Source organism: Chelonoidis abingdonii, chromosome 2, assembly GCF_003597395.2.
Source record: "Chelonoidis abingdonii isolate Lonesome George chromosome 2, CheloAbing_2.0, whole genome shotgun sequence".
In the NCBI taxonomy this organism is placed as follows: domain Eukaryota; kingdom Metazoa; phylum Chordata; order Testudines; family Testudinidae; genus Chelonoidis; species Chelonoidis abingdonii.
Window position 1 is genome coordinate 139894820 of NC_133770.1, and position 27328 is coordinate 139922147.

General features: G+C 45.0%; 1 protein-coding gene across 1 annotated transcript in view; it reads left to right on the top strand.

The window, feature by feature from the left end:
- Positions 1-2832: 2832 nt before the first annotated feature.
- The window catches only part of OTULINL (OTU deubiquitinase with linear linkage specificity like), a 48558-nt gene continuing 24062 nt past the window's right edge, over positions 2833-27328 (top strand). Inside the window, exon 1 of the mRNA XM_032790864.2 lies at positions 2833-2995. Within this exon, the coding sequence (XP_032646755.1) occupies positions 2896-2995 (100 nt within the window). The 5' untranslated portion in view covers positions 2833-2895. The remainder of the gene's footprint in view (positions 2996-27328) is intronic.

Sequence of the window (27328 nt, forward strand, 5' to 3'; positions counted from 1 at the left end):
TTGCACTGCGCCCTGAGACCCCTCTGGCTCCCCCACCTCCACCACTTGCTCCTCTTGGCCTGCCTGCCTGCTGCCTCCTCAGCCCCACCCCCCTGCTCCTCTCTGCCCCCTGGCCAGACCCCAGTGCACCTCCGGCTCCAGGCTGTCTGTGCTTCCCACCACCTGCAGGGCCCCAGCTGTCACCTGGAGCTGAGCCGCCTGGGACTGGTGCAGAAGCCTGGCCAGTCTCGGGTGGGGGAAAGAAGGGGACAGTGCGGGGAGCTTGACTGGGCCCCTCCAGGGGAAGTGCCTCTTGAGGGAGCCCGGCCGGGGCAGGCCCTGGTCTGGCTGATCACACCACTCCCGAGAGACCGGAGCGATTCCCCACCCCGAACCATCTCTGGCTGCACTGCCGGTTCAGCCTGGCAGACAGTTGCCTCCCAGCAGGGCCAGTGAGTGTGGCCGGGCTGGCCACTGTGTGTATGGCAACTGCCGATATGTAAATAGTGCCGTTGTACTGTGCTGGGAGGAGCTGGGCCGCCCCTGCCATGCCATGCCCATTGCTCCTGGCTGGCCCCTTGCTCTGGGGACTGACCTCCCCACGCCATATTCCATTGCTCCCATGAGAGCCCACAAATAAGTTTGGCACTGGTCCCAGAAAAGATTAATCCAGCCCTGATCTGACCCATTAGAATCTGAATACAGACAACAGATCTGAAAACAAAAAACACTACAGCAGATAAGTGTTCAAAGCCAGCAGGTTGTTATACCAATAAAAACTAGCAGGATCTTAAAAGGGACAAGACATTTGTCACATTTATTGTAAATACCATAATAAAATAAAAGATAACAGCAAACAATGTTGTTTGGTTATTTTCCTGACTTATATTATATTATCCTTCACCAATCTTCATACAAGTTTGTGTAGATATGATTACAGCCAGCAAGTTGCTTTGACAGAATACTGGCAGTACTCTTACACAAGGTGGCGTCGATCGGTCAGATCCTGATGTCACTGGAGGCTGCAGCAGCAACCATAAGTACTTCAAGCCTCACCTTTAGAGTTAGCTTAATAGTGGATTTCCCTATGTAGTTCATGGGAGTTGCTTCATTCTGCTGTTTTAATTAACAAGTGCTGTGCTCCATGTTGGCAGCAGAATGTTACCTGCACAATATCTTATGTCAACCCTCTTTTTTACAGGCTTGTTGATAAGTCTTGGTCTTTGGTGTACTGCTTTGGGTTTGAGATTGATCACTGTCAATTGCAGGCGTGACTTTCGCTTGACTGGCTTGATCTTCTTCTGTTGTTCTTTTTGTCCTTTTCTTTTTGGTGGATGCTTTTATGGTGTTTCATGTTGTTTAGGTCTTGCACGTGATAGTTGAACGTTACTCGATAGGAGCGGCTGGGGTGGAGGTTGATATTTATCATCCATACATGCCTCATTCAACTCTAAACTAAAATAAGATTACAGCAGGGTTTGCAAAAATGAAGGTTGGAGGAAGCTTTTACAAAATGGAGTGAGCGTTTTAAAATGGGGTTTGAATTACAATATGGCAAACAGAAGTTACAATGCAGGCAAGTGTAGTGAATGGTGAACAGAAGTTACATTAATAAAGTGAACAATTAAAAACAATTTCATTTATCAGTTCTACAAGGTGAGCTTTTAAGGATATAAAACCCTTAGTGAAGGGGCACTGCTACCTTGTAAGATGATGAGACAGGAAGAAGCCTCAGCGGGCTTGCAGTCATAAGTCACAACCAGTAGATCAGGGCTGAGTGAGCAGATCTTTACTTTGGGCTCCTGAGGTACAGAATTGCAGGAAGAACAAAGTGTCATAAGTAAAAGTTCTTTTTTATTCATTTCCATGCATGAAGAATTTCTTTAAGGTTACAAACAAGCACGTTGAAAGAAAGAGGAAGGTGCTCCTTTAAAAAGAACTGCTTAACTTTATTAACGTCAGTAGTAGTTATAGAAGTGTAATCAAATCTCACAGGAAAGGAGGGTGTAAGATGGTAACTGCAGAGCCAGCATGATCCTGCTTATAGCACTGCTCAATTGGCCCCTGTATATCAATTACCTTGGGGTGAGAGAGGTTCCCCATTCCTCTGAAACATCAGGTGTTTGTTACTTCCAGGAGCAGGAGACTGGACTTGGAGGACCAATGGGCTGAGCTTGTATGGTGAATAATGTCTTCCTACTGGCCATTAAAAAAATAAATATGTTTAGGTTTTTTGTGAAACCACTGATTTAACTTAGAAAACCTGGGGAGGAAATGACCATGAACTTCACAAGAAGTTAATTTTTTTCATCCATTTTTAAAATTCATCTTTTATTAAGTGGGTTAATTGGCTTTGTATATATCCCATTTTTTCAAAGTTTGCTCCATATCTTAAAAGAGTGGTAGTTCTGTAAGTTACTTCCCTTCCCACGGACAATCACGTCAGGTTCCTGAAGAAACTAAACCAATTTTTTGCATGGGTAGATAATATTAAGGAAGTATTTATATATTTTTTAGCTTTTTAATGTGATTTAGTAGTTGGAAAGGAGGAGCAGCCAGTGCCATATGATTCTGTGATCTTCTGACACAACCCCCTTGGGCCGCCATGGTTGATGGACCACAGTTTGAAAATCCCTGTCCTGTAGTCTCCAAGGAATATGGAAGATACACAGGGAAGTAACCAATTTGGCCTCTATAAATATGCTTCATTGTTTTTTTTTCTTGTGGCTTATGCATGGAGAAGCATACGCTGCCTGTGAAACTTTGAAAAGCTTAACGGAAGTGAAACAGGAAGTCTGATCCTTTCACAGTTTGTTGATCTGTAAAGACGAGCTGAGTCTGTAAAGACTGTTTTTTTACAACTGACAAAACAATTTGGGGGAAAAAATCTAGTTGGAAGGAGCCCCAAGAGAGAAGATGCTGAGACGCCTGGACAGAGGAGCAAGCAAGAATAGAGAACAACTCACTGAGCCTGTAAAAAGAAACAGAGTTGACCAATCATCAAAAAAAAGCATTGGTGAGTTTGTGGAACTGAGTTCTAAGTGCTGGAGTCCCATCCAGACTCACTGTGAACAATTAGAGAAAGTTCTTGGTGTTCAGGATGATGTCCTCATAGGCACTGTTTATATGCATTGGTTTGATTACATGTTGCATTTCAAATGTAACCAACAATGACCAATAGGGAAAGCATTCCTTGGCTGTTAATGATGGGCTGGAGAAACTGAAAGACTGAAGCAAAAGCTAAGATCCTTAAACCCAGCAGGTTATTAGTTGTCAGGAAATAGATGTTTCCCACTGTTTCCACAGAGCTCCCCACGTCTTTTTCTTGAGTTAATGCAGTTACGATGCTGGCTTTCCAACAGATGGGAGTGGGAAATGTAATAAAGGACAAAAATAGACGTGAAATTAATTATTTTAAAAAGGACGCAGTATATCTATGGCAGTAAAGATGATTAAAATACCTTAATACTTGCATAATATAACTTCCCATTTAAGCAACTGCTGTAGTTGCCACGGGGATGTTGTGTGATCATGAATAAGAGAAGGCAATCCATGTGATGACTGTGCCTTGGAGAAGAGGTGTCCTTGGGACACTTTCTATAATGATGTGCTTTACCTATCCAAAAGTGTATGTAAGTTCCCTCACAAAATAGAACAGGCAATCTTTTCATGTAGCAGCATCCCACAATCTGCATGTAGAGTTGTCTAAGTGTCCTAAAAGTGCTGATCTTGGTATAACTCAGTACATGTCTGGTCAAGGACTTGAGGCTCTGGAGGGATACACACTAAGCTGAAATTTCAACTTGCTTACAGATACCCACAATATCCTCTGGAAACCCCAGCAGCAGGATGATAGATCCTGTTTATTGGCAGCAAAGTCACTAAAACCCCAGAGTGTGTCTCAGTGTGGTACAGTGGCATGCAAAAAATGTCTGCAATAGAAAATGTGGGAAACAGTGTCAAACTTCAGCCATTCTCAGGGGATAGCCTTTGCAGAATTTTCCTTGTGTCTTCATGGAGATCACATGTATCTTTTAGGTAAACATTAGTTACAGTGAAAATATTTTATACCTAGGGGCTGTGATGGAGCTTGGCTCTGCCAGGGTTTAATTGATTTCTTCATTAGTTCCCTGTGTAGTTTCCCAGGCTTGTTTTGAGATGAAATTACCTTTCAGACAAGTTTCCTTGTTAACAGCACAGTTCAGTGGTATGTTTCCACCCCAACCCATCAACAGCAGAAATTATTGTCTGGTTGGGAAGAATCTACTCTGTTTTTGTCTCAGGTGATCTTACTTTTGATCTAGACTGCCTTCCTTTGATTAGCCCTACAATGGATAACTTTTACTCCAAACCCTCAGTTAATAATGAATTCTGTAACATCCTGAGCTTAGTATATCAACAGGCACAGGGTGGACTGGTCCTTTTAAGGGAGCTGGGCTCAGCATCAGCCATGCTTAGTTAACTAGGTGAGCAGTGGTGAGGCTTCCTGTAAGAGCATGCTTAGCTTGGTACACAGAGAGACTGGTAAAGAGCAGGCAGGTGATACAGTGTCAGAGACCGACAGGGAGAAAGATGCTCTACAACAGAGCCAGATGAGTGTCAGGTGGTGGTAGATTTCAGAGTAGCAGTTGGTGTTAGAGGCTCTCCACAAGGGGCCCAGTGAAAAAGCCTAGAGAGAGAACCTAGGAAGGGGCTATGGAAAAGACCCAGACAGAGACATAGGTAGGAAATTATCCCAGAAGGAGAAGCAAGAGGTCTGAGTAGGTGGACTTGGGCTGCTTGCTACAGGGTCCCTGGATGGGAAACCAGAGTAATGAAGGGTCTGGGTTCCTCTGTAGGGCCACCAGGAAGGAGGTAGTATGAAAATCCCCTGCCACAAAGAGGTAGAAGGACAACTGAGCCTGGAGTCAACGTGAGGTTGCTGGATGCCAGTTTGTTTTGCTAAATGTTGTTTACCTCCTAAAAAGGAAGCAGCATTTGGCTGGAGGGCTAAACTATGAAACAACACTTGAATTGCCGTATCCAAGAGTAGGAGATTGAAATACCTGGAGCTAGATGAGGGGAAATTGAAGCACAGAGCATCAGGTACCATGGTGACCTTGTCTGCTGATAACTGTAGGACAGGACACTACCTTGTAGCTCCAGAACAAATCTCAGTGACATGAGCCTTAAAAAATGGATATCTAGTGAACAACTCCAGGAGCATTACATCTCACCTTCCCACGTGTTCGTTAACAATGTCCGTCACAAATGGGATCTTCAAATTCAGAGACATAGGCAACATGTGGAAATAGATGCTGTCCTCCACTAATCACAGCACTGAAATATTTTAATTCAGATCTGATTTTTTTACTGGGTCTAAGTGATATTTGATGGCCTTTTTAAACCAGAGATGTTTTACCCTTGTTGTTTCCTTTGAAATTACTGAGAAACAAGATGCAAATTTACTTCCTAGTGTATCAGTTGGGACTACTCTGGATTCAAGGGTACATTTGACACTCATGCATTAGGGTTGGATCCCAGAATTCCCATATTTTAATCTGTTGCATCAGTTTCTTACTTTGTTTCTTAACATTTTGAAAAGAAGACGGAGGGTGCAGATAAGAAGGGTGCATAGTGCTGCTGAAATACATCAGCAGGCACTTGCTGATGGTAAGCTGAAGAAGTCACATGCTGATGTTTTAGACTGACATCCTGTTGGCATTTTATAACATTTTAAAAACAAAAACTGATAAACCGGCCCCATCCAGAGGATGAAGCAAACTAATTGTTCCCAACTGTGTCACTTTCACAGTGTAAACAGGCCCTTAAAATGAACGTATCTCTAGTTGCTAAACCTTTGGAGGAGGGAGAACAGACATCTATGCCACTGAACAGAAGCAGGTGAAATATCACTAACTTGCTCCTGAAAGGGTAACCAACTTTAAATTTGCACTTCTAACTGCAAATGTTTTACCCACTACTGTGACAAATAATACCTAATTTGCTGAGAACTGAAAGTGATAAGTAGGGTGGGATTCTCTTTCTCAGTTTGACTGTTCAGTATGCGGTCAATTTGTTCTCTCTTGTTTTTTGTAGTGAGAGAATTAAAACCATTTTTAAACAATAAGATAAGTGCGACCATAAAATAACAAATTAGCAAGAGGATTCAGGGGAATGTATAGGATGCCTTTAACTCAATTTTTCAAAACAGACAAGTTGCCAGTACTGGATCTCCTTAAAAACCCAGTCTGTTTGTTACCAGGTGGTTGTTTTTTGTTTTTATTTTGGTCTTCCTTATGTTTCAGACAGTTACCTGCAGGGGTTAGGAAAAATCCTCCTCTCCATGTTTTCTGGGGGATGTCCTTCCTCTGAAGCATCTGAGATGGCTACAGCTGGAGATAGGGACACTGGACAGGGTGAGACAGAGCTCTATGATGATACTGAGCATTCTTTTTCTCACGTGCGTAACTGGCTGGTTCTTGCTCACATGCTCAGGGTCTAACTGATCACATATGTAGGGGGTTGGGAGGGAATTTCCTCCCTGGTCAGATTGGCAGACACCTTTGAAGAGGTTGTTTTGTCTTTCTCTGAAGCATGGAGTGTGGGTCAATTGCTGGGATTAATTGGCTATAGGTCACTTGATCAGTTCCCTTCCATTGTGGTGATTCTTCCTATTCTCTGCCTGGGGCACATAATAGTTTAGTCTCCTGTGAACTGTAATACTTTGGACTAATTTCAATTTTGGGGGTGTATGTGTATAGTGTTGGGGTTTGGTGGGCTGTCGTACGCAGATCTGCTAGTCCTTTCTGGTCCTAAACTGTATGAGTCTTCAGATTTTAAGGGAAATGCTTGTTTAAAAAATAAATAAATAAAAGGTCTCAGCCTGTCCTCTAACATGGAATATGTTTTAAATAGTTTATTTGTCTATTTGGTTAACAGGGGAGGCTGATGGATTGATGGGGAGAAGTGAGGGAGCACTTATTCTGAATTTGGGTCAAACCTGCCTATCATAATGTTGTGATCCATCAAAAGTTTTGAGACAAGCGCTAGTCTCCCCAACAAGCGATCTGAGGGCCCTGTTAATTTCCTACCATGTTGGTTGGATCTGTATATTAACGTTGGGGCTTCTCTGTGCACACCAGCTGCACCATTAGGGTACTGACCAGCCCAGTGCACCTACAGAAATGTCTGCGGAGTGCAGCCCCCCTGGAGCCTCTGGCAGGGGCACATGTCCCAACAGCTGTGTCCACAGGGCGGCACCGGCAGCTAAAAACGTCGGGTGCTGTGCTGGTACCCCAAAGTCCTCCACTTTGCCTGCTGAGCTCCTCTGCCATGAATTCTCTCCGCTCTAGAGACACCACGAGCTCCTGCTGTGCCTGCCCACCCGGCTGGGGGCGCCCTTCCCACCCCCCAAGAGAGGGGGAGGCCCCCCCGGGAGGCGCACGCGGCACAGCCCCACGGTAGAGCGGACCCCGAGCCCACTCCCGGGTGTGGGAGCAGCACCGGCTCCGGCTCCTCCCCAGAGGCGCGGCACCGCCTGCTCCCAGGGCTCCGCCCCGCGGCTCCCCGCCCGCTGCGCCGCACTCCCGGGAGCAGCGGCGGCCCCGCAGGTGAGAGGCTCCTCAGTGACCGCTGGCGCTTCGCGGCTCCGGAGGCTGCTCCGGGGTGGGGGCTCCTTGCAGGGCCCGGCGCGGGGATCCCCAGCCTGGCATTCCCCGGAGATCCTTCCCCTCCCTCCGCGCCCCGCCCAGCGCCTCCTGCCCGCGCTACACCGGCCGCCCCTGCAGGTCGCTGGCGTGTGGCAGGCGCCGGAGGATCCGCTCTCGGGCTCGCAGGGACGACACCGGGGCTTGGGGTGGGACGTTTTCCCTCCCTTTCTCCCTCCCACGCAGGATCGGTGGCTGCCCCCTGCGCCCAGAACTAGCCCTGGGGAGGCTGGTTTTCTAGCATGGGTTGGACGGGGCAGGAAACAGGGAAGCCGCAACGGGCTGTGTGGAGCGCCTGGGAGTGGAGTGTGGACCTTGCAGGGCAGGGGGAGAGGGATCGGGATCGGGTCCTTCCCCTTTCCATCATTCTTGGCACAAACCGGGGGTGGAATTTGGCTTCCGGTCCCAGGGGCGTTTTCTGTAAGCCTCACCTACCTACCGTTATGGGAGGTGCCAGAGGGTGATGCCACATTGCCCACAACACACCCCAGGCAAAAGATAAGGGCAAAGGGCTTTCTCCATTTTGGCCCATGCATTTGTGTAATATAGTGACTCCACCTCTACTGCCAACAGTTTGGGGAACTGTTGATAGGAGATTATATTCATAGATCTTTTTATGCTCAGTTATTTGAAGGCTCTTTGGCAAAGACTATAAATACTTGAAGTGTCTACAGAGATTTAAGAGAGACTTAATAATGCTCAGCTTTCTTCCAATTGTGGTCTCTGTTTAAGAAACAAAAAACACAAAATACTGCTGGAACCGTTTAATAGAGACAGCACATGGATTTGACTGAGGCCAGAGATTTTGGGCGAAAACAGTTCCTTGTAAATATTGTAAGGTTCCAAGGGTGTGTGTGTGTGTGTGTGCATGTTTTTAAGGCACAGTTGGGGGGGAAGAGATTTTAAACCTTGACTGTTACATTTTGAGGACGCTGAGGTGGTTGGCTTTTAGATGCCCAGGTCATGAGCACCAGGTTTGTATAATTTTTGGTGGTGCCCAGCCAGAATGGGTCCAAGCAGAGCTGTCTTGTCCATAAGATGGACCTGGGCAACTGCCCTGGGCCCCATGCTTCAGGAGGCGTGGGGTCCAGGGCAGCCTGGGAGATTAGCAGGGGGCTGGGCACCGGCAGTAGCAAGCGGTTTGACCCCAGCCTGCCCTGCCAGCTCCTGGCATTGCTCAGGGGAGGGGGTGGAAGCCAGAAAGAGGCAGGGTGGGGGAAGAAGTGGAATGGGGGGGAAGGGGCAGAGCAGAGGCAGGAAGAGGCAGAGCATGGGTGGAAAGTGGTGGGGTGGAATGGGCTGGGGCTGGGTTGCTTGCTGGTGCCAAGCCCCCTGCTAACCCTTCAGCCCCCCTGGACCCTGCATCCCCCTGAAGTGTGGGGCCCCCCAAAGTGCGGCGCCTGGGGTGGTTGTCCTATGGACGGGATGGCTCTGAAAATATAAATTCATACATTGGTGGAGCCGGGCCCATGTTTCTGAATATTGGTGGAGCACGGGCCCCACGGGCCCATATAACTTGCTGCCTATAGCCCAGATAAGTGTCCAAACCTGCATGGTGTTGAGTGCCCTCCACTTCCATCACAGGGGGAAAGGAGGAAGGAGTGCTTGACTTCCAAAGTCACTCTGAGGAGGACATCACCAGAGCAGTCCAAAGATGGACATGTTCCCCTTAGTCTCCTCCCAGGTGATTGGAGCTACATCTCATAGTCACAGTGACTCAGTGTTTACACAGCTTTGTGCCTATATTGACTGATGTCTTATGTTCCAGAAACCATATATTTTCACTTTGTCTTTCTGCTGTAGCAATACAGCATTAGAGTAAATGTCTGGTTTAATAATTACGACTGATCCATCTGTCTTGCCATACTGACTGAGCCTGGACTCTTTCTCTCTTGCTGACCAACTAAACGTTTGCTCACTGATTGAAATGTGAAAATTGCTCCTACCTTGCTTTCAGTTTTAACTTCTGGAAGTTAAAGGGAAGTAATTCTCAGGCAATTCAATCAGTCAGTACAATGTGGTTATTGTAATTCTCTCAATTGCTGATACTTGAAAATATAATGACTATTTTACCTTAGCCCCAGGGACTGCTGTTTTCACATTTCTCAGTATATTGAATCAAGAATAACGTGTGAACAATTAAAACTGGTAATTTCTATACTTGGGCTCTAAAAACTGTTTTTAAATCTCTGGAGCTTGTCTCTCAGGACCTAAGTTGAGGTCTGTAATTAACAACAGCTAATGTTTAGACTGAGAATTTAAATATGCCTTAAAATAGAGATGTACAAAAGATGCTTGTAGTTTAGAGGCACCATGAAGAAGCCAATTTGAATAACCAACATGCAAAATATTGCTTGACCCACTCCCCCCCCACAACCTGTAGGAATCCACTATACGTAAGAGGGTATGTCACTTTATTTTTTGTTTTGGTTTTCTTGTTGGGGGAGGAGAGGAAAAACGCTAGAAATTATGGTCAGTATTTTCAAAGTTGAATGCCTAAAACTAGGCAACTAATTCCTTAATTAAGCAAATAAATGGTCTGATTTTTCAGAGGTTTTGAACACCCAAATATTCCATAGACTTCAATGACAAATCTGCATGATCAGCACCTCTAAAAGTCAGGCCTCTATAATTGCCTTAAGATGAATTTGGGTGCCTAACTTTAGGCCAGTGGTCACTAACTGGTTGATCGCAATCTCTGGTGCTGCAGTGTGGCTGCTGCTAAGGTAGACTCCCTGCCTTCCCCGGCCCCATGGCACTCCTAGAAGTAGCCAGTACGGTCCCCCACTGGGGGGGGGCAGGGGTTTCCCTCCCCACTCTGCTCCTGCTTGCATACACTGCAGCTCCCATTGGCTGGGAGAGCTGCAGGAGCAGTGCTTGCAGAGAGGGACAGCACGTGGAGCCACATGCCCCCCAGTTTCCCCTCAGGGACCACAGGGGCGTGTTGGCCCCTTTCGGGAGTAGTGTAGGGCTGAGGTAGGCAGGGAGCCTGTCTTAGCCTCGTTGCGCCCACCGCCGACCAGGAATCGCTAGAGGTAAGTGTTGCCTGGCACGAGGCTGCACCTCATCTCTGAGCCTGCTCCCGGAGCCAGCACGCTATACCCCCTTCACCCCAGGCTCCACTCTGAGCCCCCTTCTGCAGCCAGCATCTCATTCCCCCTTCTGCACCCTGAACTCCTTCCTGCACCCCAAGCCCCAGCCCTGACCCCCTCCCCAGAGCCAGCACCTCATACCCCTCTTGTATCCCAACACTCTGCCCCAGCCTGGAGCCGCCCCTGCACCCAAACTCCCTCCCAGAGCCTGCACCCCTTCCCACACCCCAACACTGTGCCCCCGCCTGGAGCCCCCTCTTGCATCCAAACTCCCTCCTAGAGCTTGCACTCCTCCTACACCCCAACCCCTTGCCCCAGGCTCAGCCGAGAGCCTCCTCTCACACTGAAAACCTCTCGGCCCAAGTCCAGAACCTGCACCCTCTCTTGAACCCCAACCCTCTGTCCCAGCCTGGTGAAAGTGAGTGAGAGTCAGGGAGAGTGAGCAATGGAGAGAGGGGGAATGGAGTGGGCAGGGCTTTGGGGAAGGGGTGGGGTAGATCCTGGGTTGCCTTTAGATTCAAAAAGTGACCACTGCTTTAGGCATTGTAAATTTAAACAATGGTAACAAGTGTTTTTACTACAAAGAGGCCCTAGGTTAAGTCTTCAGTAGCAGGACCCTCCTCTTGGGGAGAAGAAGAATTGCAGGGTCCTTTGAAATTCATTATGTATTGGCACCTGCCCTGTGTCTGCAAATCCATCTTTATCATAGAATATCAGGGTTGGAAGGGACCTCAGGAGGTTATCTAGTCCAACCCCCTGCTCAAAGCAGGACCAATCCCCAGATGGATTTTTGCCCCAGATCCCTAAATGGCCCTCTCAAGGATTGAACTCACAACCCTGGGTTTAGCAGGTCAATGCTCAAACCACTGAGCTATCCCTCCCGCTGCCGCACGGCATTATTTTTAACATTCCAAATCTCTATCTCAAACCACTCTTTTAAATTTATTTTATTTTGACCACTGTGTAACTCTTGGGATATGATTTTTTTTCAACCTGTTGGATGAGCTTCCCTGGCCAGACAAAATGTGTAATAGAATGGCTCCTTGACCCCTTCTAGTGAGTGGATCCGAGATGTGAGTCTGCTGCTGCCCTGAGCTAATGGACCTGGTCCTTTGGCAGGGCTCCCAGCAGGGGCAGTTTGCCCAGGGCTTCCCATTTTAGAGGGTGCCCAAAATAATGGAGGGGTGGCCTGGCCAAATCTGAGTGACAGCCATTGCGACGTAGGGCACAGGGTCACACAGCACCAGTGTCTGCCATCAGTAGTGCGGAGAGCAACTCGCTTGCTCTGGCTGAGTCCAAATTCCACTATGGCTACCCTTGGCATTGTTGCACCGGGACCTAGGAGACTCGCTGAGCACACTCCCTGCCCCTCCTGGACACATGCAGGGCAGACTCCCCCTCGTCTGTCAGGAGGACAGCAACTGCAGAGGCCTGGACCCTCCCTAACCCTCTGTTCCTTTAACTTCTTAAACTCTTCCATCTCCATGGTACTTTTTTTTTTTTTTTTTTGGAAGGATGTGGGGGGGTCTCTATTTCAGATTTTTGCCCCGTGCCCTCCCCCTCAAACCTCTTTTCGGTCCTGAGCAAAGGTTCATGATTTTTAGAGTGAGGCATCAGGTTCAGTCCCCAAAGATTACCGGCCAGGGATGTCATTACAAACAGAAAGGGGAGACTTGCAGCTTTCTGATGGAACCAGCACTTGCTTTTAGGCCTGGCAGGTTCAAAAATATTGGGCCTTAAATTGTCTGAAATATAGTTTAGATGTCCCCTTGGTCTTAGCCCTGAGTGACTGGAACCACGGTACTAATGGAGCCAAGCTTTCAGGAGGAGAGAATACAAAAGATGATGCCAATACATTTTTGTTGAAAACAAAAAAACCTCTCAAAAGAATTGTAAAGAAGTTTATTTGATGAGTTGTGATTTGGCAGTTGTGAGTAATGTGGCCATTCAAACTTCTTATTGTACTGCACCATCATGTATACAGTATACATATTCTGTTGTGTGTTGTCAGTGACTAAGATAATTTTATTAGTAGGTGAATTGGGGGAGTGGACTGTGCAAATGATATTATGCAGTGACACAAACAGGGCCAGCTCCAAGTTTTTTGCTGCTCCAAGCAAAAACTTTTTCCCGTGCCCCCACCAACTGCGCTACAACTCTGCCCCTTCCCCACCCCATTCCAACCCCTTCCCCAAATCCCCGGCCCCACTTCCTCCCCTGGGCGTTTTGCGTTTCCCCTTCTACCCCTCTCTCCCAGGCTTGCCACACGAATCAGCTGTTTTGGCTGGTTTCCCCTGGGAGGGAGCGGGGAGAAGCTGTTTTGGCTGTTTCCCCTGGGAGGGAGCGGGGAGAAGCGGAGCGGTGGTGTGGTCAGGGGAGGAGGCGGAGGTGAGCTGGCGGGGAGAGCAGTTCCTCTGCCCCCCTCTTCCCCCGGATTACTTCCTGTGGCCCTCCCTGCGCCCCCCACCTCCACAGCTCACCTCTGCTCTGCCTGCTCCCTGAGTGCACCGCCGCCGCTCTGCTTCTCCCCCCTCCCTCCCGGCTTGCCGTAAAACAGCTGATTCACGTGGCAAGCCTGAGAGGGAGGGGGGAGAAGCAGAGTGGCGGTGCTCAGGGGAGCAGGTGGCAGTGGAACGGAGGTGAGTTGGGGCGGGAGCAGTTCCTCTGCGCCCCTCACCAGGGTTACTTCCTGCGGCCCTTCCCGCATCCCCCACTGCCACAGCTCACCTCTGCAGGGCCGGCTCCCGGCTTTTTGCGCCCCAAACAACAACAACAAAAAAAAGAGCCGCAGTGCTGCCTCTTGGAAAGTGCTGCCCCAAGCACGTGCTTGGAGTGCTGGTGCCTAGAGCTGGCCCTGGACACAATGCTCTGCATTAACAATCATGATAAAATATCAAGTGTGTTGGGACTTGAGAGATCTGCTAGCCTTGCACAAAGGTTATAACTATATATAATCATTTTATTTTTTAAATGCATTATTTTTTAGAAGTCTGTATTTCTTGAGCTTACAGTTTTAAGCCATGCCTGGTTATAATTCTATAGCTCTAAAAGCAGTGTGAGAAGGTGCTTTAACGAGACACATTAATTGTGGAGCTTCTCTAATACCTTTGTAACTGTTTCCTGAAGAACATAATCTGAATTCTAACTGAGCTATAATAAGCCAATAAAACAAAACATTCAGCTGAGCTACTGTCTGACACATTTTCCAGCACTCTCTTGGCAATCTGCATCTCTCTTTTGGCTTTGTCATTTACCTGATACACAATGGATTAATTGTGCTCCAACGCTGATGAAGCTGCTTTTCACCCATGTATGGAATAATAAGGACCTTTGCTCACAAATATCGTTGCTGGGGTTCCATGCTCGGCAGATACAGTTTTATGTGCATTCTTACAGCACTTGATGTCAGACTTGACAACATGACACTTTCCAGAAAGGTACCATAATAAGCCATTATTAACTAATTCTTTTCGTTACAATGAAGCCCAGTATATATTTTCCCATGGCTAAGAACAAAGAGTTTAAATCTGGTGCAAAATGGCTATAAATGATCTTCTCCCACCATCCTTCATGGGCTTCTGAGAGTCAGTTCGTGCTACTATGTTTAATTTTACATATACATATTTACACATCTACTTATAATTGGACAGAGTAACTTTTGTTAATGCAGTGTTAAGATAAAACCAGTTAAAATCACACACAATCTTGCCGTGCAGCAATAAGCAATGGGAAACAGATGCAGACAAGGGAGAAAAGAGATGGTTTTTGCTGAGATTTGAAAACAAGAGGCAAATCTACAGGGTGAAGGGGCTGTGGGGCAGTAGGAGGAGAGAGGGGCTGTTCCAAATAGGAGGAGTCCAGTCCATGGAGGGGACTAAAGATGGGGGATTTTTGAAACGAGATGCTGAAATAAACGAGGAGCTGTGGAGAATTATGGAGTTATGTGGTATTTCTTAACCAAGGGGGCGCATGATATTTTATAATCTCTTTGATATTAATCTGCCTGAATGCTGGGAGTTAAATCAAAGGAGGCTGTAACGGGGGAAACCCAAAGGAAATGAAACAATGGCAAAGTTATCAGATGGGGAGTAACCAGTGTCTGTTGCTTTCTGAGCTAGAATTGTTTACTGTTCCCAAGGCAGACCATACGGTCCAAGGAATTAGAAACCTCAGAGATCCTACAAAAGGTAAACAGGGGTGGAGTGAGTGGCCAGTGACTGCCCAAGGTATCAGCGAAAGCTAACAGGCGGGCAAGAAACCCAGATGCTGTGAGCAGATTAATCTGCTTCTCTCAGCCAGAGATGGTGATAGCTGGGCTGAGGGAAGGTTACAACAGCTGGCGTGGAAATTTTAAGGTTTAAGCAAGCCCATGCATGTAGAGGCCTTTTATTGTTATTCCTGTTTGCTGTGTGCTTTGTTTAATGCCCTTTAGTTCTGTTTTCATTTCTTGTCACTTCCTGTTTGTCTTTAATTCTTTCTAAGTGTGACATGTTCATCAAAGCCTGGGTTTTCAAAAATAGTTAACTCCAGATAGGGTTGATGCTTTAAAGTGCAGTTCAGCTCTGAAAAATGATTCTGTAAATACTGCATGCAGTATTCCAGAATTATTCACTCTGTTATTTCATACTAAATATCCTTAGTTTACAAGTAAAAAGACACCCCCCATTCCCCAAACTGCCAGCCCTGCAAAATCAGCTTGGTATCCAGAGTGAAACTTAATTAGAATCCATTGCAGATGGAGTTGCAAGATTCAGTTCTTTTTTCCAGGGCTTCCCAACTGATTAAGTCTTGATTTCTAAGCTGCTTGGTAAAGCTGCAGAGGCAGCAGGGGACCGTGGTCTTTTGGCTTCTTTTTATGGAGATCTTGAATGTCTCTGTTTAATCCTTGCAAGGTGTCCAGATACCAGTGGTGATGCCAAATGTATACTAGTAATAATAACAAATTCCAATGTACAAACTATTTTAGTCAGGAGTTAAAGGAACACCATCAACTTAAATCACAAAGATGAAATATTTATTCTTCCCGTACTTTTTGGCATTACTTCTAATAAGAGCGACTAAGAGAATGGGAAGAGAACATTTATTTCAGTTTGTTTATTTTCTGCATCAGACAGTGCTTTGTTTATAGTCAATTTCAATTTCCCTGCTATTGTTAAGTCAGTTCACCTTTTTATTGGTGTGGATCTTTCGCATGACTGGGGGAGAAAAACAGAAAAATGTAGTCGCAGCTCACCAAAAACTGGGAGAAGAGCTCATGTGGAGCTGTTGTATCTGCCACTACTTTTAACTATTTTTTAAATTGACTAGATTTCAAGTTAATGATGTCCCTCTAGAGTTGAAGAGACAACACTAATCAAATCCAGCTGCCTCACTGATATTTTTTCCCCTCTGCAATGCTAACAAGAATAAAAATTTAAAAACTTGCTTTTCTCAGTCATCAAAATAGATAGGGCCAGCTCCTGCCAACCTTATTCACAATGAGTAATGTCTTAGGACTCCCTTAGTTGTCTCTTTTCTAAGCGGAACAGTCTTTTTAACTTCTCTTCATATAGTAGTTGTTCCATCCCCCTAATCATTTTTGTGGCCCTTCTCTGCACTTTTGCCAATTCTAATATATATATTTTTGGAGATGGGGCAACCAGAATTGCACGTAATATTCGAGGTGTGATTGATTGATATAGTGGCATTATGATATTTACTGCCTTATTAGCTATCCATTTCCTAATGGTTCCTAACACTGTTAGCTTTTTTGACTGCTGCTGCACATTGAGCCAATGTTTTCAGGGAGCTATCCATGATGATGCCGAGATCTCTTTCATGGGTGGTAAGAGCTAATTTAGACACCTTCATTTTGTATGTATAGTTGGGATTATGTTTTCCAGTGTGCATTACTTTGCACTTATTGACCTTGAATTTTATCTTCCATTTTGTCACTCAGTTTAATGAGATCCCTTTGTAACTCTTTGCAGTCAGCTTTGGATTTAACCAGCTTGAATAATTTTTCTATCATCTGCAAATTTTTGCCACCTCACTCTTCACCCCTTTTTCCATATCATTTATGAATATGTTGAACAGCACAGGCCCAAGTACAGATCTGGGGATTGGAGGGAAGTGTGTTAATTACCTCTTTCCATTGTGAAAACTGACCATTTATTTTGATCCTTTGTTTCTTATTTTTTTAACCAGTTAACTGTCCATGAGAAGACCTTCCCTCTTATCCCATGACTGCTGAGTTTGTTTAAGAGCCTTTGGTGAGGGACCTTGTCAAAGGTGTTTTGAAAATCCATGTACATTATATTGACTGGATCACCCTTGTCATCCTTGTTGACTTACTCAAAGAATTCTAATAGATTGGTGAGGCATGATACCCCTTTACAACAGCTATGTAGACTCTTCTCCAACATGTTGTGTTCATCTACCTATCTGATACTTTTGTTCTTTAAGATAGTTTTAACCAGTTTTCCCAGTATTGAAGTTAGGCTTACCATCTTGTGGTTGCCAGATTTGCCTGGAGCCTTTATTAAAAATCAGCGATACATTGGGTGCCCTCCAGTCATCTGGTACAGAGGCTGATTTAAGTGATAGGTTACATATCGCTGTTTTGAAATTTCATATTTGAGTTTCTTCACAGCTCTTGGGTCAATACCATCAGGTCCTGGTGACTTATTACTGCATAATTTATTAATTTGTTCCCAAACTCCCTCTATCAACGCCCTAGTAGAAATTTGTTGGTCTTCTTACTGTTTTGTTTTTTAATTTGGGGTATACATTTAGTTTGAGCCTGTATTATAGTGTTTTAAATAGTCTCCATGCAGTTTACAGGCATTTCACTCATTTGATCATTGCTTTAAATTTGTATTTAACTAACATCTTCATTTTTGTGTGGTTCCCCTTTTTGAAAATAAATGCTACTGTGGTGGTGACTTTGACATTTTCCCTCTAGAAGAATGTTACATTTAATTACATTATAGTTGCTCTTTTAGGAGAGGTACAGCTATGTTCTCTCTTGGACCAGATCCTGTGTTCCACTTAAGACTAAATCACACAAAGTAAAATTTCCAAACTGATGGAATTCCACCTGTGGAATCGCACTTTTTCACATACCAAACAATAAGAAGGCAGGACTTTGACAGGCCCGAGGCCAGATATTATTGCTGATTACTAGTTACGTTCTTCTAAAACTTTACATGGTGCTTTCCAAAATGCAAAATATGGTGAATAAAATCACTATTCTAAAGAGCTGCGGTCTCTGGTACTGTTTACATGTGTGCCTTTAAATTGACAGCTGTAAAGCTAGACTGTCAAATGAATTGATTTCCTACACTGGCACAGGCAAAGGTAGGTGCTTCCGTGTACCAGCAGATGAAGACAAAAATAACCAGAATTGTATTGATATCACTAATTGTGTAAAAACTGTTGGGCTTTCAGAACAATTCACTGTCAGTAGGTGCCAGGTAGTCAGCATGCTGTTTCTAAGAAACTAGTAGTTATTGATAGGAAGCAGGCTTGGTTCTGTATAATGCGGCTTCTGTCATTGGTTAGGTTAGGGTTGAGGTTCCTGGTTGTAATCTTTTATTTATTGGATGTGTGGGGTGTGCTGAGCTTGTGAATATATGAATATTGCCCTGAAGATAATAGTGTGCTTGCTAGTCAGCAGTTCTTGTTGTGTTGTGTCCTGTCCTTTCAGCTGTCACACTTCAACCACAAGGCTCCGTAGTCCTAAAGCCTGTAAATGGTTGTTTACAAATGAATAAACTGATGAACAGCACAGAGATTAGGTGACTTGCCAAAAACCATACAAGATCTGCTCTTAGTTCTTTCTCCTGAGAGCGCTGATGGGGTACTCTGACAGATGGTTTATTTTCTCATACAGGTCACAGTCCGTTCTATCGTATGTACCTTTATTTTCTGTTCTGATTGTTCAGTGATTGATTCCTTTGAATACATCCCTTATTTGGGTTACAAGTACTCATGTTTTCTTGTACATCTTGACCTTCTGGTGCTCATGTCCATGATTATAATTTTTATGATGATAATGCCTGTGGACCGCGGTCATGTAGCAGGAGCAGAGCTGTTTCCGAGGGTGTGGTGAATCAGGGTGACTGCTCCTGGCCTTGTGCTTTGGGGGGCCCCGTGGGCCAGCATGATTGGCCAGCGTGCATGGGCAGCACGTGACCCACTGGTGGGGGAGGCTAGCCCCCAATCCTGCCCCTTCCACCCGAGGGAGAGCACATGGCGCTGCTGCTGCGGCCTCCCCAGTCCGGGGAAGGCGGGCAGCATGGCCCCAGCCCCCAGGAGCGTAGCAGCACCGCCCTGGGGGGGGTGGAGTGTGGGCGGGGCCACACCTGGCTGTTTGGGGAGTCACCGCCTCCCCTGCCAGCATGGTCAGTCTGGAAGTGCCGAATTCGTCATTTCCACCCCGGGCACCACACACCCGTAGGGACAGCCCTGAGCAGGAGGACTCCTTTGTGTTAGGAACTGTACAAACAAACATGAGAAAAGGTGTTTCCTGTCCTAGTTATGTTGTATGTATATTGCTCTTGTTATAACACTGTGCCCAGCTGAGAAGAGATCAGGACACAGGCAACTACCTGTGATGCTCTAGACACTGTAATTTATTTACTCAGCAGCACCACGCACAGCCCTTTGCCCCTGGCTCAGACAGAGGCCATAATATCCCTTTCTGTGAACATTCTGCTGTCTGCCAGCCTGTTCCTGCAGCGACTCGGGACTGGTGCAGCTTCAACTCTGCCAGGACTCCCCAGTGGCGGCAGCGTTTACTGCAGAATGCAGTACAGTTCACACTCTAGACTACGTGTACGTCTACGCTGCACTAAAAGATGCGTTGCGCAGTCATGGCTGGCCTTTGGTCAGCTGACTCAGGTTCACAGGGCTAAAAATTGCAGTGTAGATGTTTGGGCTTGGGCTGGACCCCAGGCTCAGAAACCCAGAAAGTGGGGGAGGGTCTCAGAGCCTGGACTCCAGCCCAAGCCTGAACGTCTACACTTCAGTTTTATAATCCTTCAGCCTGAGCCTGAGTCAGCTGGCATGGGCCAGCCACAGGTATTTTACTGCAGTGCAGACATATCCTTAGTGTCTATAGAATGGCTGACAGCTTGGGAGATACTGGTGTGGATTAGCCTCATCAGTCCCTAATAGCTATGCATCTTCAAAGGAGAGAGAACAAAGCTATTTTAGGATTCCTGCTGTGTGATATTGGCAAACAGGATGGAACAGTAAGCAGGTCAGAGGGCAAAACGATTATTTTTAGGAGAGTAACATTTTAATTTTCCCTGATATAAGTCCCAGTTATCCAGGCAAATCAAGAGGCACTTTATTGAAGAAGGTAAGGAATTCATATTACTCCTCTTTTTGGCTAAGATTAAGTATGGGAAGGCATTCAGGATTAAAATATAGATTCAATAGTCCTTTACTCTGCCAATTTGGATTTAGCACACCACTGTCGAAAGTTGTATGTTTTGGAAACAGAGACTGGACAAAACAACCCTGAGCAGCATCAGGCTGACTCACCATAAACCTCAGCAACAGATAGATCCTCTATAAATAATAACCTTCCTTGAAATAATAGATTTACAGGAGTTCACATAAATCCTATTTCTTTGCATATGATTGGAGTGTAACATCTCGGAATGGGGAAGTAGAACCTTGGGAATGGAGGTTGTCCGTAACTCTTAAATGTTCTGTAACTCTGAACAACACAGATGTTATGGACGTCAACCACGGGAGTGGGTGGAAGGTAGGGGAGGGCTGCAGGGTGGGAGAGAGGGGGAGGGCTCTGGATGGGGGGGAGGATAAGTCAGGACTTCTGACCCTTGGGGCACAGGGCTATGGGTGGGGGCTCAGGGCTTCTGCCCCGCGAGAGCACCAGGGCTCAGGGCTTTAGACCTGTGGGGAGCATTGGAGCTCGGGGCTTCAGCTCCACGACTCTGTTCCCAGCTTTGGCCCTGCAGGGTTGTTGGGGCTTTGGGCTCCCCCATGGCTCCATTCCCAGCTTCAGCCAGAGTGGGGGGCACTGGGGCTCGGGGTTTAGCTACGAGGGGAGAGCTGGGGCTGAAACCGGCTGATTGGTTCCACAAGGTGTCCCGTTGACCAGTAAGTCCATAATTCTGGTGTTCATATCTTTAAGGTTCTGCTGTAAAATAAAATAATAATGGCAATGACTGAAATTTCAGGAAGATTTTCTGTTTGTTTTACAAAAGAATGTATTTATAGTAGTTGCTAAGGGTAAGTGCTTAGAGAATGTTTACATTTTCTGTGGTACATAATGATACTCACATATTAGTGTTTGAAACGTTCTCTTGTGTTTTTTCCTTGCTTGATTGGAAGTGGATTTGAGCCTGTGCTGGTCTTTGCTGGTGTACCATTCTGGAAGGAGATTAGATTATGAATGGATTCACAAACTGAAATTTACCCTCATTTGTAGGAATCCCTAGAAGAAAAATATAATTGCATGTGTTATCCTTTTTGCAATAAAGCAAAAATATACTTTAAATTCTCAACAAACAGAATCCTGGGTACAGATATGATTCATAGACTCTAGGACTGGAAGGGACTCGAGAGGTCATCGAGTCCAGTCCCCTGCCCTCATGGCAGGACCAAATACTGTCTAGACCATCCCTGATAGACATTTATCTAACCTACTCTTAAATATCTCCAGAGATGGAGATTCCACAACCTCCCTAGGCAATTTATTCCAGTGTTTAACTACCCTGACAGTTAGGAACTTTTTCCTAATGTCCAACCTAAATCTCCCTTGCTGCAGTTTAAGCCCATTGCTTCTTGTTCTATCATTAGAGGCTAAGGTGAACAAGTTTTCTCCCTCCTCCTGATGACACCCTTTTAGATACCTGAAAACTGCTATCATGTCCCCTCTCAGTCTTCTCTTTTCCAAACTAAATAAAGCCAATTCTTTCAGCCTTCCTTCATAGGTCATGTTCTCAAGACCTTTAATCATTCTTGTTGCTCTTCTCTGGACCCTCTCCAATTTCTCCACATCTTTCTTGAAATGCGGTGCCCAGAACTGGACACAATACTCCAGTTGAGGCCTAACCAGCGCAGAGTAGAGCGGAAGAATGACTTCTTGTGTCTTGTTTACAACACACCTGTTAATGAATCCCAGAATCACGTTTGCTTTTTTTGCAACAGTATCACACTGTTGACTCATATTTAGCCTGTGGTCCACTATGACCCCTAGATCTCTTTCTGCCATACTCCTTCCTAGACAGTCTCTTCCCATTCTGTATGTGTGAAACTGATTGTTCCTTCCTAAGTGGAGCACTTTGCATTTGTCTTTATTGAACTTCATCCGGTTTACCTCAGACCATTTCTCCAATTTGTCCAGATCATTTTGAATTTTGACCCTGTCCTCCAAAGCAGTTGCAATCCCTCCCAGTTTGGTATCGTCTGCAAACTGAATAAGCGTACTTTCTATGCCAACATCGAAGTCGTTGATGAAGATATGGTGGCAGTATGTCAAACAGCAGCTGGAGTGTGTTAAACACTACAATTTTAGACAGCTTGGGAGAGTGGGATATTTTTACAATGAAAAGGCTACTCTGCTACTCACAATTTTATTTTTTCTAAAAGGCCTCTGGGGGGGAGAAGACATTTTTGACTCATATAAGGCAGCTGAGTAGCAAAGGATTTCCTGAAAGTATTGGGCCAAAATACGGCAAAAACTGTTGTGTGACCTTTTGACTCTAGTCTCAGTCTCGGTGTGTATGCCTGTTTCCATATAAAAGCCAAGACCTGAACAATTTAAACTGAACACTATTTTTACCATATGGTGAATAATACAATTATTGATACCATCCTCTCCCATACCCATCACCATTACCTTCTGATACTGAGGAAGCAATTATCACTTATGATGTTTCTCACAGAACAAGGGAAGAAAGCTTTGTTAGTAGGAGTTTTATCAGACTTCGTATTAAAAAAAATTGTGCTTATTTTACCAATGCAAATTGACATTTCTGGTCTATTGTGTAAAGACAAGGTTCTGAAAATGGAATAGCTGTTTAATTACAATGCTACTGGCAGATCTTGGTTTTGCATCTGGTATTAACAACATTTTCCTTTTTTCCCACTTGATATATGCTGATAGCAATTTTTTTTCCCTGAAATTGGGGATCTCATAGTGGTGTTGAGGTGCGGGGGAAGGGTGGGTCTTGTCCTATAAAGCATTATAGGAAATGTTTCACTATTTTTCTGAACCTTATTCAAATGGTGTAATTTACTATACTTGGTATCAGGATTTTAACAGGCAACCAACATAATAAATATTACATAACTCTTCTAATTCTGTTCTATTCTTAACAGAGGGGTTAAATTCAGTTCAGCTGCATTTATACAAGCATGTGTGCATGTCCACCCCCCATGTAATATTACCAACGTGCAATACTGTGTCTATAATAAGACTGGGTTTAGTTTTTTACTTAAAGCAGGGATTCAGCTGCTTTGTTTTGTATGACTTCTTCCAAATTTAAGCACATTATCTGTTGGTAAAAATAAATTTCCTGGGGATTCAACTAAATCAGTTACTGAGTCTGAGTTAAAATATATTAAATGTGACTTGAAAAAAAATCAGCATCTGACCTTCTTTAGCAACCTTTTTGCTAACGTATGATTGGTTTATCATTCACGTTCCAGATGGCTGGAATGGAAGTTTAACTATCCTCACGTGTACATATAAAGAAATTTGGTATAATTAGGCAATGTTATTAATTTTTCCTTAACTTTCTTATTGTTAACAGTTTTCCCTTATAACAAACACTTCCCATATCATAAAATGAGATTGAAAACTACTCATGTCTTCAGTAAAGAAAGCGAATACTCACTGGGGGTAAGGAGGGGTATGTGCCCCTAGTAAAGATGGCTATTTCCTTGGTTCCAAGGGAACTGAAGCTACAAACTGCGTTCAAGTACTCTGGCCCCCATTTCCCTAGAGTCTTTGCATTCATAGCTCTCTCAACCTTCAAACCTGCCAATGTGTGAGACAATTCATCCAAGTGACTGAAAAATGACTAAAAGATGGAATACTTGTGTTCATTGCGCATCAGATCATGTAACTGACAGAGAAATAGTTTTATACTGTAAAACCTCTGTTCAAGGACATTTTGTGGGTTTTTTTAATGGTTTATTCAATTCACCTGGAAAAACAGGAGGTGTGCATTGTGCAACTATAAAGATACCACCTCATTCCCAGCCAAACATTAGTGGTCAGCAAAGTTTGAACTCTGGATCTTCAGGTCCTGAGCCCAGACCTCTATGATTTGATGTAAAGGAATAATTGTGCTCTCAGTAGCAGGTGTTAGAGGGGATCTGATGTACATTGTGTAGGATCTAAATATACGGACCTCATCACTTTCTGATGAAAATACAGAACTTGGTTTTCTGACTTTGTTTGCCTGTGCGTGCCATTTTTTTTAAATGCCAAAAATGTGCGCACACATACCGGTGTAGAGGAATGGAGAAAAAAGTGTACTCAGTCATCAGTCACCCAGAATACTTCTAATTTTGGAAGGTGCTTTGTTATCACAGTGATGCGTGTGGTATGAAAAGCTAAATAGAACAGCGAGAAGGCTGTGTTTGTGGAAAGGACACCACCTAATATTTTTTTGTGGCTGATCTGATGTGGACTGTGACAAGAATTCATTTCTCACTACCCACCAGCAATAAAACACAGTTGCAGGCACACTCCTCTTTATGTTCTTGAGAGGAGGAGGGGGATATTTAGTGCCTAATAGAACCCAGTAGTCTATAGATTTTTCTAGTGCTAGCAGAGTTGATTGTGAAGATGATGGCCACTGTGGGGAGTTCTGACACTTATCAGTTTTATGGTAGTTTCCTTTGTATTCCCTTTCTGGCTCTGAGGGGTCAAGGCCTCCAGGTGCTCCCTTGCACTAGCAATGTGCCGCTGCAGGTCCCACCAATCACTCCACAAACACTCAGCGAGAAGCCACCCTTGTTGAGGGTTCCTTTATTTATACATAGGCTTCAAACCTGCTCAGTGCACAGTCTTATAGAAAAGTCCATATGTCACAACTTAAAGGTTCTCACATGACTTGCCATTTGCTGTCTGCCCAGATGCGTCTCATGCAGCTCACCCATCTGGGTGGAGAATCACCAAGTTCCTTGGGCATCTCAAGGCATCATGAGTGTTTTGTTAGAAGCCTGAGCGTTGCACCCATTTCCATAGATTGCAGAAGATTCAGCCCTCACCTTGACTGTGGTGATGTCTTCAGGCAGGCTTGGAGAAGAGATTTGGGGTGACCACAGCACTGGGTGCAAGGAACTGCTGAGCTCTAATCCAGCCTCGGAGGCAGAATCTCGTATATAGTATGTGTTGGGAAGTTTCGTATTGGTGGATTATTCCAGTTTACAATTGGTATCAGTAACATTTTTATCTTGGAGACCTTGCAAAAACAACTCTGTTTCCAATAGCCATTTATTTAAATAGCTTCAGTGTAAGATGTAAATGGATAAGTGATGTTCTAATCAGGAGAAGGACTAGTGAGTATGCAGCAAACTGGGGTGTAAATCTACAGCACAGTAGTATGTTGCACACTAACTGCCCATGTGAACCTTGCTACTGCACACTAAAAGTTCCCTTGTGTGCTTCAAAGCAGGAGTAAGTCACTGTGCATTAGGGAACTTCTAATGCACGGTAGCAAGGTCTGCAAGGACCATAAGTGCACGGCATATTAATGCACTGTAGAATTACACCTCAGCTTGCTGTTCGTCTAGACAATCCCTAAGTCATTCCTGTGGTAGTAGACTACTGGTGCAGTTCTCTGCTCCTAGGGGAATTCTTTGCCCAAAAAAATAAAAATTCTGTGCCTAAAAATTCTGAGCACAGTATTTTAAAATTCTGTAAAATTCTTCATATTTTGTCAAAATAACACAATAGGGTCATGCCAGTTTCAAAATGTCTAACAAAATAGACAACAAAAAAAATTCAGGAAATGTTTTTTAACATAGATTCTTTACTAGGCATATTAATACAGAACTCTGAGTAATAATTATTTTAAACTACAATACAGAAATGTATTTCCAGCGCCCCTTAGAAGCAGTGCAAAGGCTGGGGGGAGTAAGGGTAACAGAGGAAGGAAATAATTGCTGGGAACCTGGGAGTGAACCTGGAGGGTTGTTGGGTGTGAGTGGGAGAAGTTCGGGACTTTTTTTTAGTGGGATGAGGGATTGGGGGATTGTTAAGGAGTTGAGGAGCTTCTCCCATGCAGACCCATAGCCTTTCCTATTCAGTCAGGCACATCTGCCCCTGTCCTTATGTATCCCTGCACCCCCACTCAGCCACCCCTCATCTCCATGTGGCAATGCACCCCCCCATTCATCCCCCATCCCAGTTAGTCCCTCTACTAGCCCTTCTAAACCCCAGTCTGTGTGACCCACCCAGCAGCCGTGTGTGCCCCACTCTGTCTCCCCCTTACCTTGCCCCCTATATCTCATGCCTCCTCACCTGGCCCTGCAGACAGGGCGCTATGAGAAATTCAGCCTCTCCTCTCTATCAGCTGCTGATTGATTGATATGGCCGGTGAGCTTGCAGCCCTCGGTTCTGGTGCCACAGGATTCCCTGGAGGGTGAAAGGCGTAACTGCAGTGCCTCTACAGCAGAATATATTTTCTGCTGAGGAAAAAAAACTATGGGGGACATGAATTCTGCACATGAACAGTGGTACAGAATTCCCCCAGGAGTAACTTCTCTTATTGAAGGAACACAGCCTTGTGCCTCCCATAGGAGTGTATCAATATCTTATTTAGGCCATGTCTGCAATTCAAAATTATGTCAACCTGACTTCGGCACAGAATCACTGCAGTTATTAAATCACTTGTGTGTGTGCACACTTGGCTTTTTGTGTCAGCATTGCACCTCCTTACCAGCAGTGCTTGTATCAGTTGTATTGTCAGTGTGGGACACTGTAGGACAGCTCCTGAAAGCCAATAACAGTTGGCATAAGCATAACTACATCAACATTGACTCTATGGCAGTGTTACTAAATAGGCATAGAGAGGCACTTAAAGTGGTGGGAGCCAAATTTAAGTGAAGACACTTCCACAGCTGGGTTGATGCAAGACAGCTTACATCGACCTAACCTTGTAGTGTAGACCAGACCAAAAGAAAACCCAAGTTACTTACTGCTATGTTATTACACACGTATCACAAGTGGGGTATCACTGGATTTCAAAACTGCTCTTTTGCTGAATCTCTCAATACAGCGTAAGGCTATTGAGAAATTCTGTTTTATGTTTAAATTAAAGGACTTCTTCAACACTAGCAAAGTTCATGTGAGTCCCCTGTAAAATATGGAACAGAAACAGAAACCTAGATGTCAGGAATTTGCTCAAATGTGTTTCTGCTATTCTACAAAACACGTTACTTTGGGAGAAAATACCAGTTCAATCCTTTTAATAGTCCAGTTCTGCCCAATCAAAATCAAATGAGGGTACTCTGTGTGTATATAAAAAAAAAAAAAATTCCCCTCTCACCCCTATGGGTGGTATGTGTCTTCCTCAACCTCGGGTCCTCTACCAG